Source organism: Eurytemora carolleeae, unplaced genomic scaffold (assembly GCF_000591075.1).
Source record: "Eurytemora carolleeae unplaced genomic scaffold, Eaff_2.0 scaffold105, whole genome shotgun sequence".
Taxonomy (NCBI): Eukaryota; Metazoa; Arthropoda; class Copepoda; order Calanoida; family Temoridae; genus Eurytemora; species Eurytemora carolleeae.
In genome coordinates, this window is record NW_019396058.1 from 196,440 (window position 1) to 215,048 (window position 18,609).

General features: G+C 32.0%; 1 protein-coding gene across 1 annotated transcript; it reads left to right on the top strand.

The window, feature by feature from the left end:
* Positions 1-11,551: 11,551 nt before the first annotated feature.
* On the top strand, positions 11,552-18,257 carry LOC111708068 (uncharacterized). Its single transcript, XM_023481323.1, has 10 exons — positions 11,552-11,664; positions 11,950-12,062; positions 13,933-13,975; positions 14,368-14,472; positions 14,792-14,923; positions 15,366-15,437; positions 15,944-16,051; positions 16,336-16,430; positions 17,049-17,148; positions 18,097-18,257. The coding sequence occupies exons 1-10, from the start codon at positions 11,602-11,604 to the stop codon at positions 18,181-18,183; spliced, it is 918 nt and encodes a 305-aa protein (XP_023337091.1). The 5' UTR covers positions 11,552-11,601; the 3' UTR covers positions 18,184-18,257.
* Positions 18,258-18,609: the final 352 nt, after the last annotated feature.

Genomic DNA, 18,609 nt, shown 5'->3' on the forward strand with positions numbered 1-18,609 from the left:
CAGGATAGATTTTACCAAAAAATCGATTTTTTTATGCAGTAGTGTACTTGCACTATATGTCAAATCGGGAATAACGCTCTTCGGGGGGGGGGGGGGGATAAAAAAGTTTAAAGATCAAGATTATTTAGAATTAAATTTAAAAAGTAAGAAGTAAGTTTTAAATTTACACTGGGTAGAAGATGCAAACTGTGATCAATTAATAAGTCTAAGGCAGATATATTTAGCTCATGAGGAAAAGAGTGTAATAAAAGTTCAAAGCTTTGTCTATATTACAAATGTTACCTATAATATCTTTTTAAGTTGCATGAGATTGAGACTTTGATAAAGATACTAAACTTTTATAAAAAACATGCAAGCATTGATTTTTACAAACTTCAAAATATCGGCGCCTATATTTTTTTGTAAAACAGAATATGGTCGTTATCATGTTTAGTTGAACACTGTAATAGAAAATATTCATATTTTAAACAAAAATACGTTGGTTTCATCGGTGGAATATTTTTAGGCCACGTCAAAATTAAACACAGTTTCAGTTGTCATTTTAAAAGAAATTTGGAAAGCTTTATAAAACAGAATATTTAGAATTCTTGAGCCTACAAAGAATGAAACCAAATTAGTGCTACATTTTAAAAATATTTTGACTCATTCATGATATTCAGTATCTAAGTATCTGAACTATATTTAAAATTTGTATCACTTTAAATTAATGTATTTCAAGCAAAAGTACTTGGGGTTGCTCGTTTTATTTAAAAAAATCATCAAATACTCGACAGAAAACGACATTTTACGCCAAAAACAATAAAAATGTAGTTTTTGGAAAAATGATTTTTATGTTTGATCAGACGAATAAAATTATTGAGCTAAGCGTATTCTACATTTCCAATTGTCACATATTTGTTTTTCTTAAGATTGCGATATTTTTTTACACTTTTTAACCACAATCCTATTTCATTTTAGTATTCGTAGATGAATTCACATTTACCTTACAGGCTCATAGCAACGGTTCCTTATAAAATTTGTGACGTCAAAACTTTCAAAGTGTGTCAACTAATCTCGTATCTTTTTTAAATTTTTATTATTTAACACATTGTATATATACATATTGTTATTGTATAAAAATGCCGCAATACTATTATTATACAGTTCACGTTTAATTAACTAACTACAGAGAAGTACATTAAGTACATCCTCTGTATCGACATATTTCTCGTCATAGTTGATTTCTAATTGAAAATAGAATAAAAGACTTAATATACTATAACATTTCGAATTTATTGACAAACAAAAAGTGTGAAATATTAAATGGTGAAAATTGGTTCCAAAGTTAAGAATCACAGACTTTTAGCCAAGTCTCCTAATTAAACTGTTAATTGTTTAAACATAAACTTTAAAACTCTTTTATCATTTTCTAGATGTACGATTTAGCGGTGACTTCCTCGCCTAGCTAGCCTGGGACATCGGAGTTGAATTACAGCTAATAAATTTTTAATGAATCTGATATTTTTGTTTACAATTTTCTTAACAAATAGTACATCCAAACTCTTTACTCATCTATAGCCATAACACTATTTTACATTTTTTAGCTGTACATTACAGTAAACAAGTAACCGTACATAAACCTGTTGTTTAAAGGAACTGTAAGCGTAGTTTTAAGCGACCCTCACAAAGGTACCCCAGAAACCTTTTTAATCAAAAATGTGGAAAATATTGTCGTTTTTTAGGTTTCAAGGTGTTTATTTCTAATAATTCCTATATTTTGTCCTGGAGTAGAAGTGCGCAAGTTAATTTAGTAGTGAAACCACAAAAATAAAAATCTTTTAAAACATTGATATCGCATTCATACTTGATCAGGCAAAGCGTTGAGAATTGAGCATTGCCATCTTTGCATGGAGGGTTGCTTTAAACAACAGGTTTATGTACGGTTACTTGTTTACTATAATGTACAGCTAAAAAATATAAAATAGTTTTATGGCTATAGATGAGTAAAGAAGATTGAATGTACTATTTGTTAAATGAATTTTAAATACAATTATCAGATTTGTTAAACATTTTTAGCTGTGATTAAGCTCCAATGTCCCTGCAGGCTAGCTAGGCGAGGAAGTCATCGCTAAATCACAGCTAGAAAATGTCAAACTGAACAAAGACGACCTGCTGGAACAAGGTTGATATCACCTGTCCCTTGAACATTTATCTGACAAGTGTGAACAGTGTACATGCTCTCTGTATTGCGTAGGTGTACTGTATACTGTGATGGGCCAGGGTGGGAGCTGTCCTGCTGGATCTCCAAGTACAGATTTCTCTCATGTTAACAGTCTGCGCCCGGTCAGCGTTCTCAACAGAGGGAACAAGGAACAGGATAATATGTATCAAAGCCTGCGCAGTTACGTAGGTAAAATATTTTAACAACATTTTTTGTAAATTCTTATTTCTTAAATTGCAAGTTTACCATAGGAAGAATAATTGAAATGTATATGGCATATGGCAAAATTTTTTTTTCAATTTTTACATATTGCAACATTTATTTGTTAAAGCTAAAGTTTAGTAAACAATGCTTTCTACCCTACACTAATGAATGAATGAATCTGATTCATACTAAAAGTTTCATTCTTTAACATACATTAGCGTCAAATAAGCATTGTTGCATTTGTAATGGAAAACTTTTTAAAAAATTTAAGAATCATCCATGAAAAAACATAGATTTAAAAAGGGCAAATTGAAAAATGTATTTTAACAAATTGATGCATATCTATAAATGTAAATGTGAAAGCTTTATGTAAGTTTGTAACGTAAAAATTGTAAGAATCAATTATAACGGCATGTAAAGACCTGAAGCTATGCCTTAGCTGTGAAATTGCTTAAATCTAACCCAAAATAACGGATATTAAAGGGATAAAGATATTTTAAGATATACGGAGATACATTGAGATATATTGAGATATACTAAGATATACTAAGATATATTGAGATATGTTGAGATATACGGAGATATATTGAGATATATTGTGATAGATTGAGATTTAGTATATATATCTATATATATTTGGTTGGATAACAGGATATTAATATTTGCAAATCTTTCTAAAGTTTTACTTTCTAAACTTGAGATCAATCATCGTTATCAATATTTGACGGATAAAAGAGTTGAACCCCTCCCATAGATCAACTCATTAATCATATTTACTCACCATTTTTAAACTATCCAAACACACAGGTTACCCTGGTAGAACAAACATTGTAAAGGAACTGATTACTCGCCACAAACTCTATTTTTCTAATGAATAGATTAGTAGTTTTCCCCCTGATATTATTACTCCATTAGTTTCAGGGTTTAGAGGGGTTAGACTTAGAATTAACTGAAATGCGGTGAACAAGTTTCCTGTGGAGGGGAGGGGGGGGGGCAAAATAATTTACAGAGTTAGGGATGGGGGGGGGGAGCAGCCTCACTTAATTTTTTTTTAATCGAAATTTTTCTTATCACAGCACACAACATCTAAATGCAAAATTGAAGTTTAATTGATCTAGAAAATATGGAAATAAATCATAATTTTGGATTGAAAAGTAAAGATTTTAAAGTTTAATATTGAAAAAATTCCAATCAAGATATTTTTTCCTTATTAATGTTGACGGGGGAGCGTTGAACCTTTAAAATAGCTTCATCACTCCGTTTAAATATCCTGGGTTTCCTTCAACCCCTGTTTAAATATTTTGGGCTTCCTTCAAACTCCTTTTAAATATCCATGGTTTCTTTATAAAATATCCAGGGTTTCCTTTAACCCCCGATTAAATATTCAGAGTTTCCTTCAACCACCGTTTAAATATTCAGGGTTTCCTTCAACCTCCGTTTAAATATCCAAGGTTTCTTTCAACCCCCGTTTAAACATCCAGGGGTTCCTTCATTCTCTCTTTAAATATCCAGAGTTTCCTTTAACCCCCGTTTAAATATTCAGGGTTTTCTTCAACCTCCGTTTAAATATTCAGGCTTTCCTTCAACCTCCGTTTAAATATTCAAGGTTTCCTTCAACCCCCGATAAAATATCCAGGGTTTTCTTCAACCCCCGTTTAAATACTTTGTCCGAAATAAGGGCGTATACAGAAATCAATCTGTGGGGGGGGGGCAAAATGTTAGCGAAGCGCACAATTATTTTTTTGGCCCCCAAAGAAGCTCCTAAGGGGGGGGGGCAACATTTGAACTGTAAATTCAAAACATTTGACTTCTTGGATATCAGGCAGAAGCATAAGATACTCTAAAGGTTCACAAACAGTTCAATTATCTTGCAAGTACTGCTTTATCCCTGCTTCAAACAAAAATAGCAGAAACACATTGTTTTTAAAAATCGACATTTTATCATACTGTTATGTTAGTAATAATTAGTATTTAAACTAGAGATAGTAAAACACATTTTTGAAAATGAAAAACCAAACTTAAACTAAAATTCTAGGAGATGAAAAAAAGGACAAAGGTCCAGAAAATAATTATGACTTGTAAAAGTTTCCGTTTTGAAAAAAGCAGGAGTACAAACAATTGTAATCTTTATAATAAAGCTCTTCGTTCATCATTTATATGTTTGCTATGGCTGGCCAAACGACTGAATCAAATGGGCTTAATTTTAGTGACATAAGCTAAATAAATTTTAAATTTTTTGTTTTAATTCGATTTTTTAAATTCCACGGTCAACGCCGGTGCAATAAATAAAGTAAATTAAATCCAAATAAAAAAAATTTTAAAAATGGTCTTTTACTACCTCCAGTCCAAACTCAAGCCTTTGTGGCTTGGCATTTAAAAATAATTGTTTTACTACGCTATCTCTGATAGCGCCCATCCGATTAGGATGAATGTGCATTCTAGATAGATTTTTCATTCGAACTTCTGTCATGGTGGCTCTGGTTCACGTATACTATCTTCTTAGTGCACTGAATGAACAGCAAAGTGATTTTTTTATAATCTTCACTCTCCAGTTTAAGATTTGAAANCCCCCCCCCTGTATACGCCCTTGGTCTGAAATATACATTATTATAATTATTATTATCATTATTAATAATTATTTTTCAAGTTAAATACTCGTACATCTCTTATACCAGAATTGTTCAAAACTAAAAAGGGAAAATTTATTAAAAAAACCTTTAGAATTAACTTAGTTGGAGAGGGTAGTAAAAAATTTAAGATTTTAAGTCATAAACAAAAAAATATATTCTCCTTGTTAGTAGGAATATCTTTATCTCCTGAGCTGAGAGAATAATAATAAATCTGTTCAAATATTTGACTGAAAAGTGTGAATATTTGTTTAGCTCCAGGCAGAGTTGGGTCAAATACAAACTTTCTATTTTTTTTCAAGCTTTGTATTCTTACAGGCCCGCCCGACCAAAAATCATTCATTCAAATATATCTGTCTACCTTTCTTTCTATCTGTCTTTTATCTATCTATCAGAAGTCAAATGATATATCTCTGGTTAGGCAAGAAGTACTATACCAAGTAAAGAAAAATAATCAAAGGTTTACACAATCAGCTTGGATTAGAAAATTTAGTATGTGGCAAAGACTCAATTCCTTCGTTATAGTTTCAAACTTTAAAGTCGAAATCAATACAAGATTGATTGTATTCCAACCAAAGAGAATAGAATATATATTAGAGGGGAAATTACTAGAAAAAAGTGTAAAACGGCCATTTTGTTGTACTGTTTCCATACTGCAGGTGTACTTCACATATTTATGCTATATAACCTTTTGGGCCCTGGAATATCATTTTATAGAAAATCTAAAATTAATGTTAAAAGAAAACCAAATTATGAAATAGGCTGGTTGCATAATTGACCAATAGACTCTATGCCTTTCACTTTACAAACGATGATTTTCCGTTATAACTATAAATCAAATGATGTTTTTTATTCACCTAATTCATTATAAAGTTTATTTAACAGCTTTAAAAAATTCGAAATTGAAATGAATAGTCTAGGGAACATACTGTATTAATGTACTCTACTGCATATAATTTGTGAACATTTACATGATTTGTACACTTTGAACTCCCTTTCAGGCTGAAAGGGACTGAAAAAATTCATACTGAGAGATTCTCTAAATTCCACTCTAATATATATTCTATTCTCTATGATTCCAACACTTAATAATATTGAAATCGTTAATATTCAGCCTAGTGACAAGAACAGACATCGATAAACCAAATATAAAAAATATAAATGTAGTAAAATGACAACCTTTTTTGATTTGATAATCGTTTTTTTAAGCATTATTATACGATAACGACGACGAAAAATGTAACAAAAATTTGACAGTAAACTAATTAGATGTTTAGGAACATATTTCTCAATAGAAGTTAACAATAATACATATCATCGTTTTCTTAGCTTGAAAAGTGTTTAATTCTGACAAGATCCTTCATTGTTTTTCTAAAGCAGAAATGAAAAGAAGTAATATTATTGAGAAACCAAAATAAAACAAAATCCATTTTCAAAGTTAAGAACACGGATATGTCGTTTATTCTAGATTATATACAAGGCTTTTTCTTTAATGGGGAGTGACTAGGAATTACGTCTACATGTTCCTTAAATCTAGATAAATCTATTAAATGTATTTATTCATATTTAGGTAAAAATGCGAAGCTCCCTGGGTATATGGACTACCTACATCTGTCCACATCAGATGTAGGAAATCTAAAGGAATCCTGGTCAGTCTTAGAGGATAATGTATCAAAGGTAAAACTTTTATCAAAATTAATTAACATTATTGATAAAAAAAAAACTTGAGTTTTTGCCATGAATTCTGATTTTTTAATCACTCTGCAATCCGATGTCGTAGACCTTTGACAGATCAAATATTCAAAATATCAAAGTGAGCAGATCCGAATGCAAGGATAAAGGGATTAGAAAATTTGATTTATTGATTGATCAGGTTGGAGTAGAGTTTTTCCTTGATATCTTAAACCATCAAGAAGAGATCAAATCAGTTTTCAGGTCAAGTATAATTTACATTTTGGGAAACCAGTGCTTAGGATCTAGATCCGGATCCGCCACACTTAAGCTCCCTGAATGCGGATCCACAAAAAAAACGGCAAATGCTGTAACTTGTTTTCCAGCAGATAGAAAACTAATTCTTTGGTCAAGTCAGCCTATTCTCTGGGGAAGAAATGATTTTGAAATTTTTAAAATGTGTAAATATTGTTTTTTGTGTTGTGTCTGTGTACGCAGTGTCAGCTTAAGATGGGGGAATGGGGGGATATATAGCCCTTTAATTATGCTTTCCAATAATAGATAAAAAACATTTCCCTACGGCGCAACCTATTTCCTCTCTAAAGCAAGAGATTTTATAAAATATATAAAAATACAATATTAGTTAGCACATTTTCCCAATCACCATTCCTGTTCCCATCTTATCATGTTTTGGACATAAAAATAACCACATTATCTGTATAAAATATAGGGGGGGGGGCATTTTTTGCCAGGGAGGGGTATAAAAATACCGGCACGCTTCGCGCACTCTAACTCAATTACTTCCCCCACCCCTGGATAATATCGTAAGCCGCCAGAGACCGAATTTTAATTTTTTTTGTGCACCTCCTAACGGTTGATGTGCACCCCCCGAAAAAACCGGTATTAAGAAAAAAATAAAGTTTCAAATCTATATTAATCTACCTGAAGGTTGACTATTAGTCATCTGACCATAATTACCAATCATACCATTATAAAATCTAGTAGTGAAAGAGCAAAAATGGATTTTAAATGAAACCCCGTGAAAAAAATATTGTAAATAAGATTAAGGCACAAGAATGAATTTGAGAAATATCATAAAATTGACAAATTGTGACATTGTCGATTGATAAGAAAAGTAAAAAATATAAATATATATGTAAGTTTAATAAATTAGAGCCTGCCTCTGGCTCTAGAGGGGTGCCTAGGGGGGTGCATGTCTAGGGGGGCACAGGGGTACCGACCCCCAGTACGCGCCTGATACCAAGTTTATCAACTATTGTAATTTTATAACTAAAATGTTTTTTTAAAAAGACTAAAATTTTATTGGTGAAAGAGTTGAAACAAATCTGACATATGGTCTCCTTCAAACAAGTTTCAATATGGAAATTAATTCTTAACTTTTATAGAAAAAGTTTCTTTGTCAGAAAGGGTTTTAAAGTGCGTAATTTCGTGTCAGGCATTTCACATTCCAATCCGTTACTTACTTATCCTTTATTCCCGTTCCTTATTTTCTCTGCCCTTAAGTTTACCCAGACTCATTGCATAATAATAATAATAGTGAAGCTTTTTTGCATTGTTTTCTGGCTAAACCTGACCTGTCCCGTCAGCTTCTAGAACATATTTCTCAGTTTTGTTTTTAGAATTATTTCAACCTCGAGTGAAATACTAATGAGAAGTAAGTGAAGGAGAGCGTAGAGAACTCTAATACAACATTGGCTTTATTCCCACAGAAAACAAGTTTAAAGAGCGTGTTTACAAAAACTGAGAGATTTAGTTAATTATAAAAATATTTATAAATATAAATCTCTATATATTCCGTTGAAAATATAATACCACAGGCGATCCACGACAGTATTGTTCAAACCTGTATTTGAGGAATAATGTTTAAAAAACGTGTTGATAAATGTATGCCTTTTTCTTGCTCGATTTAGCTGTAGGTATCCACGAAACACCAGCTTAAGGGTACGGTTCTATTTCGTTAAAAGGACCAAGCGTAATTTCAAGTGACCTTCCATTTATAGAGTGGCATTTCCCATTTTTTAAAGTTTCAATTGAAACCGCGCAAGTGTACACTAGCACGGAGTGTACAGTTTACGCAGGGGCGTGGTGGGGAGCGGTACCCCTCTGCACCCCCTAGCCCCCCCCCCCTAGAGCCAGAGCCCCTAATTTATTTAACTTACATATAAATTCCGATTTTTCTTTTCTTATCAATTAACAATGTCACAATTTGTCCATTTAATGATAATTTCTCAAATTCTCTCTTGTGCCTTAATCTTATTTACAATACTAGGCTTTTAGGGCGCTAAGCGCCCATCTTCTATTTAAATTGTGAACGTTCTTTTTGTTTACATTTTAAAACGAAGAAGAAAAAAAATTTGCGATTTTTAAAAAAAAATTCGCGGATTTTAAAGAATTTAAATTTTTTTACAAAATTAAAAACCTTTAAAACACATTTTTTAAATTTTTATCATTCATAAACCTTCCCTGTGGTCACGTGATATCCCACAAAAAATTTGGGCCCGATCGGTTCAGTCGTTTTGACGTTTATTGGATACAAACAAACAAACAAACAGACAGACAAGCCAAATTTATATATAGATTTTTTTCGTGGGTTTCATTTAAAATCCATTTCAGTCTCTCAGAGCAAGATGATTTTTTAATCTTTAAATAATACTTTCCCCAGTAATCTAGTCATAATATGATTGATATTGATATGATTTATGATATATGATACATTCAAAAAAAAAGTTTTTTGCTCTTTCACTACTAGATTTTATAATGGTATGATTCGTAATTATGGTCAGGTATATTAATGTAGATTTTAAGCTTTAATTTTTTTCTTAATACGTATTTTTAGGTGGGGTGCACATCAACCGTTAGGGGGTGCACAAAAAAAATTTCGGCCAAAAGTTTACTGTAACCTCTAGTCTCCCGGTGTCATGCATGGAGCGGACTCTTCCTAAAGTTTTAACCATTTAACACAATGTTAGACATAAAAAGCAATGTTATGACATTTCCGATATTTATTAATGTATTTTGATTTGAAAAACACATAAAAATTGTCTATGCCTCGAGTAAATATTAATTGTTTAATGATTTGAAAGGAAAACGGCATTCAAGAGGAAATAACCTTTTTTGCCATTACCCACTTTAAAATACAATTTCGAATGCTTTAACATTGCTTTTTATGTCTGACATTGTATTAAAATGGTTAAAACTTTAGGAGTCGTGTCCGCCCCATGAAGGAGTCCGCTCCATGTTCTCCATGCAGGACACCGGGACTCAATCATTAGCTTTACAAATGAGGGTATCCGCATCCGATATCTACCTCATCGCGTTCCGAACAAAGGTTTAAAGGGTATCGTTGTAAATCAGACATGCCTTGTTCAAAATGGATTGTTATGATAGAAATACTTACAATTACTTTGATAGTTTCTTTAATCCATATATACAGGTACATGTAAATATTAACACACAAGCTTCCTCTTCATATATTTCTTTAATCCATATATACAGGTACATGTAAATATTAACACACAAGCTTCCTCTTTATATATTTCTTTAATCCATATATACAGATACATGTAAATATTAACACACAAGCTTCCTCTTTATATATTTCTTTAAGGTGCTTCTAAATAAACATAGGAGGGGAAATGATTTTAAGGCAAATAATCTTGAGGATTTATGAGTTTGTTTGTTTATCTCGGTGAAAGCGTAATAACAAGTTTTTATTCATCTTTTGCTTTATTTATCAGAGGTTTTCAGAGGGATATTGATCTTTAATATTGTCTATTTTATTCAAACGAAACGTTATGGGCTACGGCAAGGTTGGTTCTAAAGAAACTGTAGACTTGATTTTTAGTGACCCTTAAAAAGTGAGAAAAAAGAGTGGAATGTCCGATTCACAATGGTTTCTTTAGATGTAGCTACATGAATGTATTATAATACAGGCAGAATCCTGGGGTACCTGCATACGAGATAAAAGCAAATGAAGATCTGCATAAACATGGTCTTTACGTTCTGGCAGCCATCAAGAAAATTATCAGGTTAAACCAACAAATCGAAATTATTTTTTATTTTTTTATATAAATAATTACATAGACTACATCTGAGAAATGCTTTGAATTTTTTTGCTCATGATAATTAGAAATAGTGCTCATTTATACTATACTAGGAAGACAAACTTCAGATAATCTTACGTTTTTCCAGTAGTTTAACCACCAGTTATAACATGAGTCTAATAGTCATATTCCCTTCCTACAGTTTTAGAAGTTCCACTGATAACTACNTTAATCTTCTGATCTTCTGATCTTCTGATCTTCTAATCTTCTGATCTTCTGATCTTCTAATCTTCCAATCTTTTAATTTTCTAATCTTCTAATTTCCTGATCTTCTAATCGTCTAATCTTCTGATATTCAAATCTGTTAATCTTCTGATCTTCTAATCTTCTGATCTTCTAATTTCCTGATCTTCTAATCTTCAGATCTTCTAATCTTCTAATCTTCTAATCTTCTGATCTTCTAATCTTCTGATCTTCTAATCTTCTAATCTTTTAATCTTCTAATCTTCTAATTTCTTGATCTTCTAATCTTCTGATCTCCTAATTTTCTGATCTTTTAATTTTCTAATCTTCTAATTTCCTAATCTTCTAATCTTCTAATTTTCTGATCTTCTACTCTTCTGATCCTTCTAATCTGCTGATCTTCTAATTTTCTGATATTCTATTCTTCTGATCTTCTAATTTCCTAATCTTTTAATTTCCTAATATCCTAATCTTCTAATCCTCATATATTCCAATCTTTTAATCTCGAATCTCCTAACCTCCTGATCACCGAATCTCCTAATCTCCGTTTGTATTGTTGTAGGTAGAGAACCCTACTGATGAGGACCTGGATATGAGAAATGAACTGAGGCATCAAGTTTTCAGAAGAACCCAGTATGATAGACATCTAATGCAGGTTCAAATTTTACTTTTTATCAATGCAATTATTACACAGATAGAACAAGATGTGTTTTCATTGAATTTCTTAACAAATTTCTATGAATAAAAAGAATTTTCAAGAATAAATCTCAATATTTTATATGAATGTCTAGCAATTAACAGAGATTCAATAATATTTTCTTCTTGAGTTGGGTTTCAGCTTGTTTTAGCTCATTATTAAAGTTTCTGGAACTCAAATAAGTAAGTAAGTAGATATTTACAAAGTACATTTATAATTAGTATGATTTTTATTATTTTATAGATTGGTTGTGAATCCTTTACTCAGCTGTTCACTAGACACCCTGAGGTTATGGAGTATCTAGGAGAGTATGATTCAATGGTGGTGGACGGGATATCTATAGGAGAAGCTCTCAGGTATACCAGTTCTTCTTGTCTTCTTGCCATCCTTATTTCACTCTGTCTTTCGCCAACCTTACGTCACTCTGTCTCTCGTCAACCATACGTCACTCTGTCACTCGTCAACCATACGTTACTCTGTCTCTTGTCAACCTTATCTCACTCTGTCTCTCGTCAACCATACGTCTTGTCAACCTTATCTCACTCTGTCTCTCGTCAACCATACGTCACTCTGTCTCGTCAACCATACGTTACTCTGTCTCTTGTCAACCTTATCTCACTCTGTCTCTCGTCAACCATACGTCACTCTGTCTCTTGTCAACCTTACGTCACTCTGTCTTTTGTCAACCGTATCTCTCTCCGTCTCTCGTCAACCATACGTCACTGTGTCTCTTGTCAACCATACGTCACTCTGTCTCTTTTTTTGTCAACCATACGTCATGTCACTCTGTCTTTCGTTAACCTTACGTCACTCTGTCTTTTGTCAACCTTATCTCTCTCTGTCAACCATACGTCACTGTGTCTCTTGTCAACCATACGTCACTCTGTCTCTTGTCAACCTTACGTCACTCTGTCTCGTGTCAACCTTACGTCACTCTGTCTCTTCTCAACCTTACGTCACTCTGTCTCTTCTCAACCTTACGTCACTCTGTCTCTCATCAACCTTTTTATTAATCTAGCCAATTTTGATACTAAAGATAATTCAAGAGCTTTTAAATAGTTTTTGTGAAACTACTTAATTACTTACTTCTCCCGCTTCAAAAAAGACCAAGCCTAAAAAGAGATAAAATCAACTAGGTCGGGTTTACATAAAACCAAATCCGGCTAAAACTCGAGTCTTAATTTCTCTCTCTACTCCTACGCTTCTAATTTCTCCAGTACTGCAGTAAACCACTGCTGTAGGAATTAGTAGTAATCTATAAGATGCAGAATTTTCCCTTACGAATATGGAAAATACTACAACTTACTATAAAACTTTAGTTCTATAATTAACTTCCTTTTCAAAACCTTTGTTTCATTCTTCTTCTACTTTTTGAGACCTTGGTTCAATCCTTATCTTCCTCGTCCTTAGTCTTAACATAAACCTTGGTTACATTCATATCTTCATGTTTGAAACTTTGGTTCCATCCTTATCTTTCTATTTATAACCTTGGTTCCATCCTTATCTTTCAGCTTGAAACTTTGGTTCAATCCTTTTCGTCCTTTATGAAACCTTGGTTCCATCCTTATCTTTCTATTTGTAACTTTTGTTCCATCCTTATCTTTCAGTTTGTAACTTTGGTTCCATCCTTATCTTTCAGTTTGTAACCTTGGTTTCATCCTTATCTTTCAGTTTGTAACCTTGATTCCATCCTTATCTTTCAGTTTGTAATTTTGGTTCCATCCTTATCTTTCAGTTTGTAATTTTGGTTCCATCCTTATCATTCAGTTTGAAATTTTGGTTCCATCCTTATCTTTCAGTTTGTAACTTTGGTTTTGTCCTTATCTTTTAATTCGAAACTTTGGTTCCATCCTTATCTTTCAGTTTTTAACTTTGGTTTCATCCTTATCTTTCAGTTTGTAACTTTGGCGCCATCCTTATCATCCTTTTTGCAACCTTGGTTACATTCTTACATTTTTTTCTGAAACCTTGTTTACATCCTTATGATTTTTAAGGGTACATTTGTGAATCGAACATATCACTTTAAAAATGAAGAGTAACTTGAAATTACGTCTTCAGTCCATTTAACATTATTCTTTCATCCACAGCTCTGATATCCGATATAGTTGATTAATATTCTCTATTCTAGATCTCATGCTCTGATATCCGATATAGTTGATTAATCTTCTCTATTCTAGATCTCATGCTCTGATATCCGATATAGTTGATTAATGTTCTCTATTCTAGATCTCATGCTCTTGTTGTGGGTTCAGTGGTTGGAGATATTCAGGTAATATGAATCTTTGGTTGGGTTGATATTTTTATTTTTAAATAAAAGGAATTGAGTCTTTGCCACAAACTCTGATTTTATGATCCTTATAATTTTGCAACCTAATGTCAAAGACCTTAGATATTTCAAACTATGAATTCTGTCAGATCAAATGATCTAAGTTTGAAATATCAAAATTTCGATACCAGTAGATTGCAAATATATAGGGATTAGAAATCTTGAGTTTCCCACTTCCTTTGTTGTAATTATGTTAAAAGAACAAGAAAATATCACAATAATAATAATAATAATAATAATAATGTGTTCAGTATTTGTTCTGTGTGCAAATGTTTATTTTGATTGTCAAATATTTTGACATTTCCTTGGTTGAGGCGAAGGTTTTCTTGTCCCAGGAGAATGCTGGGAACCCGGAGAGAATAAGGATGAGTCTGGCTGGAGCAGGACAAAGAAGATATTTAGCCGGAGTGGAGAGAAGACAACTAGATATGCTCGGTCCAGTGAGTTTTATAAGTTTTACTATTCAACTTTATGTTTTTACCATTTACTTCTTATACACCTTGCAAACTATTTTACACTAATAATCGATGTAGGCAACTTATTTTTTTCGATATAGAACATTTTCATACGTTATTTGGTAACTTGTACAACCACGAATTTTAGTGCAATTTTAACCACGATCAGGCACAAACTGCCATGTTAGGCCAAGCGATACGGTTTAAGACCTATGTCGGTTTTAATTCTTCATCAATTCATCTTATTCCTCTTATTCTTTTATCTTGAACTACTGTGATGTTCTGAACCAGGTTTTGTATTCAGGTTCTCTCCCAGGCAATCCGTCCTCTAGTCTGGGAGAAGGGGTTGTGGTCTTCAGAACTGGAGAAAGCTTGGACTCATCTTTTTGATATTGTTTCATGTTTAATGAAACTAGGATACCCTCATGAATATCAGGTTAGAGCTAGAATACCCTCATGAATATCAGGTTAGAGCTAGGATACCCTCATGAATATCAAGTTAGAGCTAGGATACCCTCATGAATATCAGGTTAGAGCTAGGATACCCTTATAAATATCAGGTTAGAGCTAGGATACCCTCATGAATATCAGGTTAGAGCTAGGATACCCTCATGCATATCAGGTTAGAGCTTGGATACCCTCATGAATATCAGGTTAGAGCTAGGATACTCTCATGAATATCAGGTTAGAGCTAGGATACCCTCATGAATATCAGGTTAAAGCTGGGATACCCTCATGAATATCAGGTTAGAGCTAGGATACCCTTATGAATATCAGGTTAGAGCTAGAATACCCTCATAAATATCAGGATTGAGATTAGTAAAATCAAGACCAATTCTAGATTAGATTTTAGAAATGTTGATAAATAATATTTTCAGGAAGAGGAAACCTTCCCTAACCTGACAGAGTTGGTTCTAATCCGAGATACTTGGCCAATAGTCAGACAAAAGGTTTTCATTTCATTCAACTCATTTCTTGACAATTTATTGATCATTTGAAAATTTATTAATTTAATCATAATCCCAATTGCGATTTGCATGAGCTTTTGCGCACTTTCGTATCGAAAAAAATCTGTAAAATTAGCTACACAGAGAGTTTGGATATTTTGGGGCTCATAATATTGATCACAACAAACCTTCCATAGCGCACTTTTTTATTTGGTAAATAAAGGGTTACCCACAAAGGATGAGACGACTGTACAAAATGTCTGTTTTCCTAAATTTCTGGTTTCCTGCAAGTGATAAATCAATAAATCAGCCATTAAACGACTTTATTTAAGGCAGAAGAATTAAATTAATCTTGGAATCATCATATTTAAAGAGTTTCAGGGTGTCTTGATTTATTGATTGATTGATTAATAATCGTTTATTTCTATATACCTTAACACTGGTATCCTTAATCATTTCAGGTTGTATCATCCTTTAACCCTGTATCAAAGCTTAATATTTTACTTTAGGTCAGCCAGCTTGGTCTTGAAACTTTCCAGAACCTGTTCTCCTTGAACTCCGATATGTCGAATTATCTGACGGAGATAAACCAGGAGGAACTCGCATCATCGACAGAGGTACAATCTTACAGGGTTCTCCACTTAGGATCAAACTTTAGTGACGACCTAGAGATCTTTAAATATTAGAAATATAGGAACCGTGACCCTCATCTTACAAATCTATTGATGAAAATTTTCTGTAGCAAAGGAGGACTACTAACGATGAAGAACTTAAATTGAGAATTTTAATATCCCACATTGGATATCGAGAAGCGTTTAAGATTAGCGATATCCACACGATATTTATGATCTTTGATATTTTATTTATTTATTTTGGATAATTGTAAATTTGACTGGTTTAGGCAATGAAGGGATATACTGGAGACTGTATAAAGTTACTGGAGCTAGTTGTTCCTTCTCTACCTCATCTTAGCATAGCAGCAGAACCATTGATTCAGTAAGTTCAGGCAGTTTTAGTAGTTTAAATCATTATGATGCTTTGATGCATTCGATGTAATATGTATTTAATGTAATATGACGTTTTGATCCAACATAGTTTGTTTGATGCAACATGATGTTATGATCCAATATGATGTTTTGATGCAACATAATGTTGTGATTCAACATTATGTTTTGATTCAACATAAGGTTTTGATGCAATATGCTGTTTTGATTTAATATTAAGTTTTCATGCAATATGATGTTTTAATGCAACATACTGTTTTGATGCTACATACTGTTTTGGTGCAACATTATTTTTTTGATTCAACTTAAGGTTTTGATGCATGATACTGTTTTGGTGCAACATTATGTTTTGATTCAACGTTATTTTTTGATGCAACATGATATTTTGATTTAACATAAGGTTTTGATTCAACATAAGGTTTTGATGCAACATGATGTTTTGATTCAACATTATGTTTTGATTTAACATAAGGTTTTGATTCAACATAAGGTTTTGATGCAACATGATGTTTTGATTCAACATTATGTTTTGAGAACCTCTTTTCTTAAAACAGAAAAATTAAAAAATTTTAAATTTTAAAATTTAAGTATAATGAGTTTCTGTAATTAGGTTTGGGAAAACACAGCGAAGTAAGAACGTTAGTGTTTGTGTTTTGGAGATTATAGGACCTGTGTATTGCAATACAACTAGACCATTTCTTCTTGTACAGGTTAGTAATCATAATACAACTAGACCATTTCTTCTTGTACAGGTTAGTAATCATAATACAACTAGACCATTTCTTCTTGTACATTTTAGTAATCTTAATACAACTAGACCATTTCTTCTTGTACAGGTTAGTAATCATAATACAACTTGACCATTTCTTCTTGTACAGGTTAGTAATCATAATACAACTAGACCATTTCTTCTTGTACAGGTTAGTAATCATAATACAACTAGACCTTACTTCTTGTACAGGTTAGTAATTATAATACAACTAGACCATTTCTTCTTGTACAGGTAAGTAATCATAATACAACTAGACCATTTCTTTTGGTACATAGTACATAATACAACTAAAAATGAGTACTGATTTCAAGTTAATGTGTAAAAATGAGTACTTTTATTAAGTTGATGTGTAAAAATGAGTACTTGTATTAAGTTAATGTGTAAAAATGAGTACTTGTATTAAGTTAATGTGTAAAAATTAGTACTGATAGAATGTTAATTAGTAAAAATTAGTAATAATGCCAAGTTAATGAGTAATGATATCAAGTTAATGTGTAAAATTGAGTACGTATATCAAGTTAATATGTAAAATGAGTACAGATAGCATGTTGAATTGAGTAACAATATAAAGTTATTGAGTAAAACATAGTACTGATATGAAGTTTGTGAGTAAAAATGAGTACTTTTGTCAATTTAATGAGTAAAAATGTCTTTTCATTTTTTCCAATACTAGTCTTCTATTTCAACTTTTAATTGTCGCTCTATAAAAAGCATTTTCTCTTCGTGCAATAAAAATTTACAATAAATCATGGATTTAATGATTTGTTTGTAAGTTTTCAAAATTAAGTATATTTATAGATATATTAAACTGTGTAAGTTTACGAAATAAAAAAATAAAAAAGTATGATTTAAACAATCCTATTCTAACTCTGGGTTCATGTTCCAGGGGAGATGGTCTCTTGATGTGGAACGTTCCTGGTTAGCATTGTTCAAGGAACTTACAGGGATAATGAAGGAAGGATACTATTCATGATGGAAAATAAAAAACAACCAACTTTTTTAGAAATTTACAAAGGGATCGTTCGATAATTTTAAAACAGTATATTTTTTAAATCTGAAAATTCTCTTTAAATTCTTAATTTTTAGATTAAAAAAGCAACAGCAGATAAAATAGAAAACAATATATTTACTTTGAATTTTCAAACAATATATTTACGCAAATTTTCCAAATTTTGATGTAAATGTTTTGAATGATTTCTTACATATTTAATCACTAAATGCTCCCTTGAATCTTCTCTGCATTAAGCTGTGATAATGAAACCAGTCATATCTTTGTACTTTATCATAAATATATAAACTTATTTATATTTTTGTTGCTTTTTACTTAGTTTCTTGTAATCAAATAATTAAACGGTACATTCATTTGGATCCTGGTGATTCTTATCCAACCGGATTATTA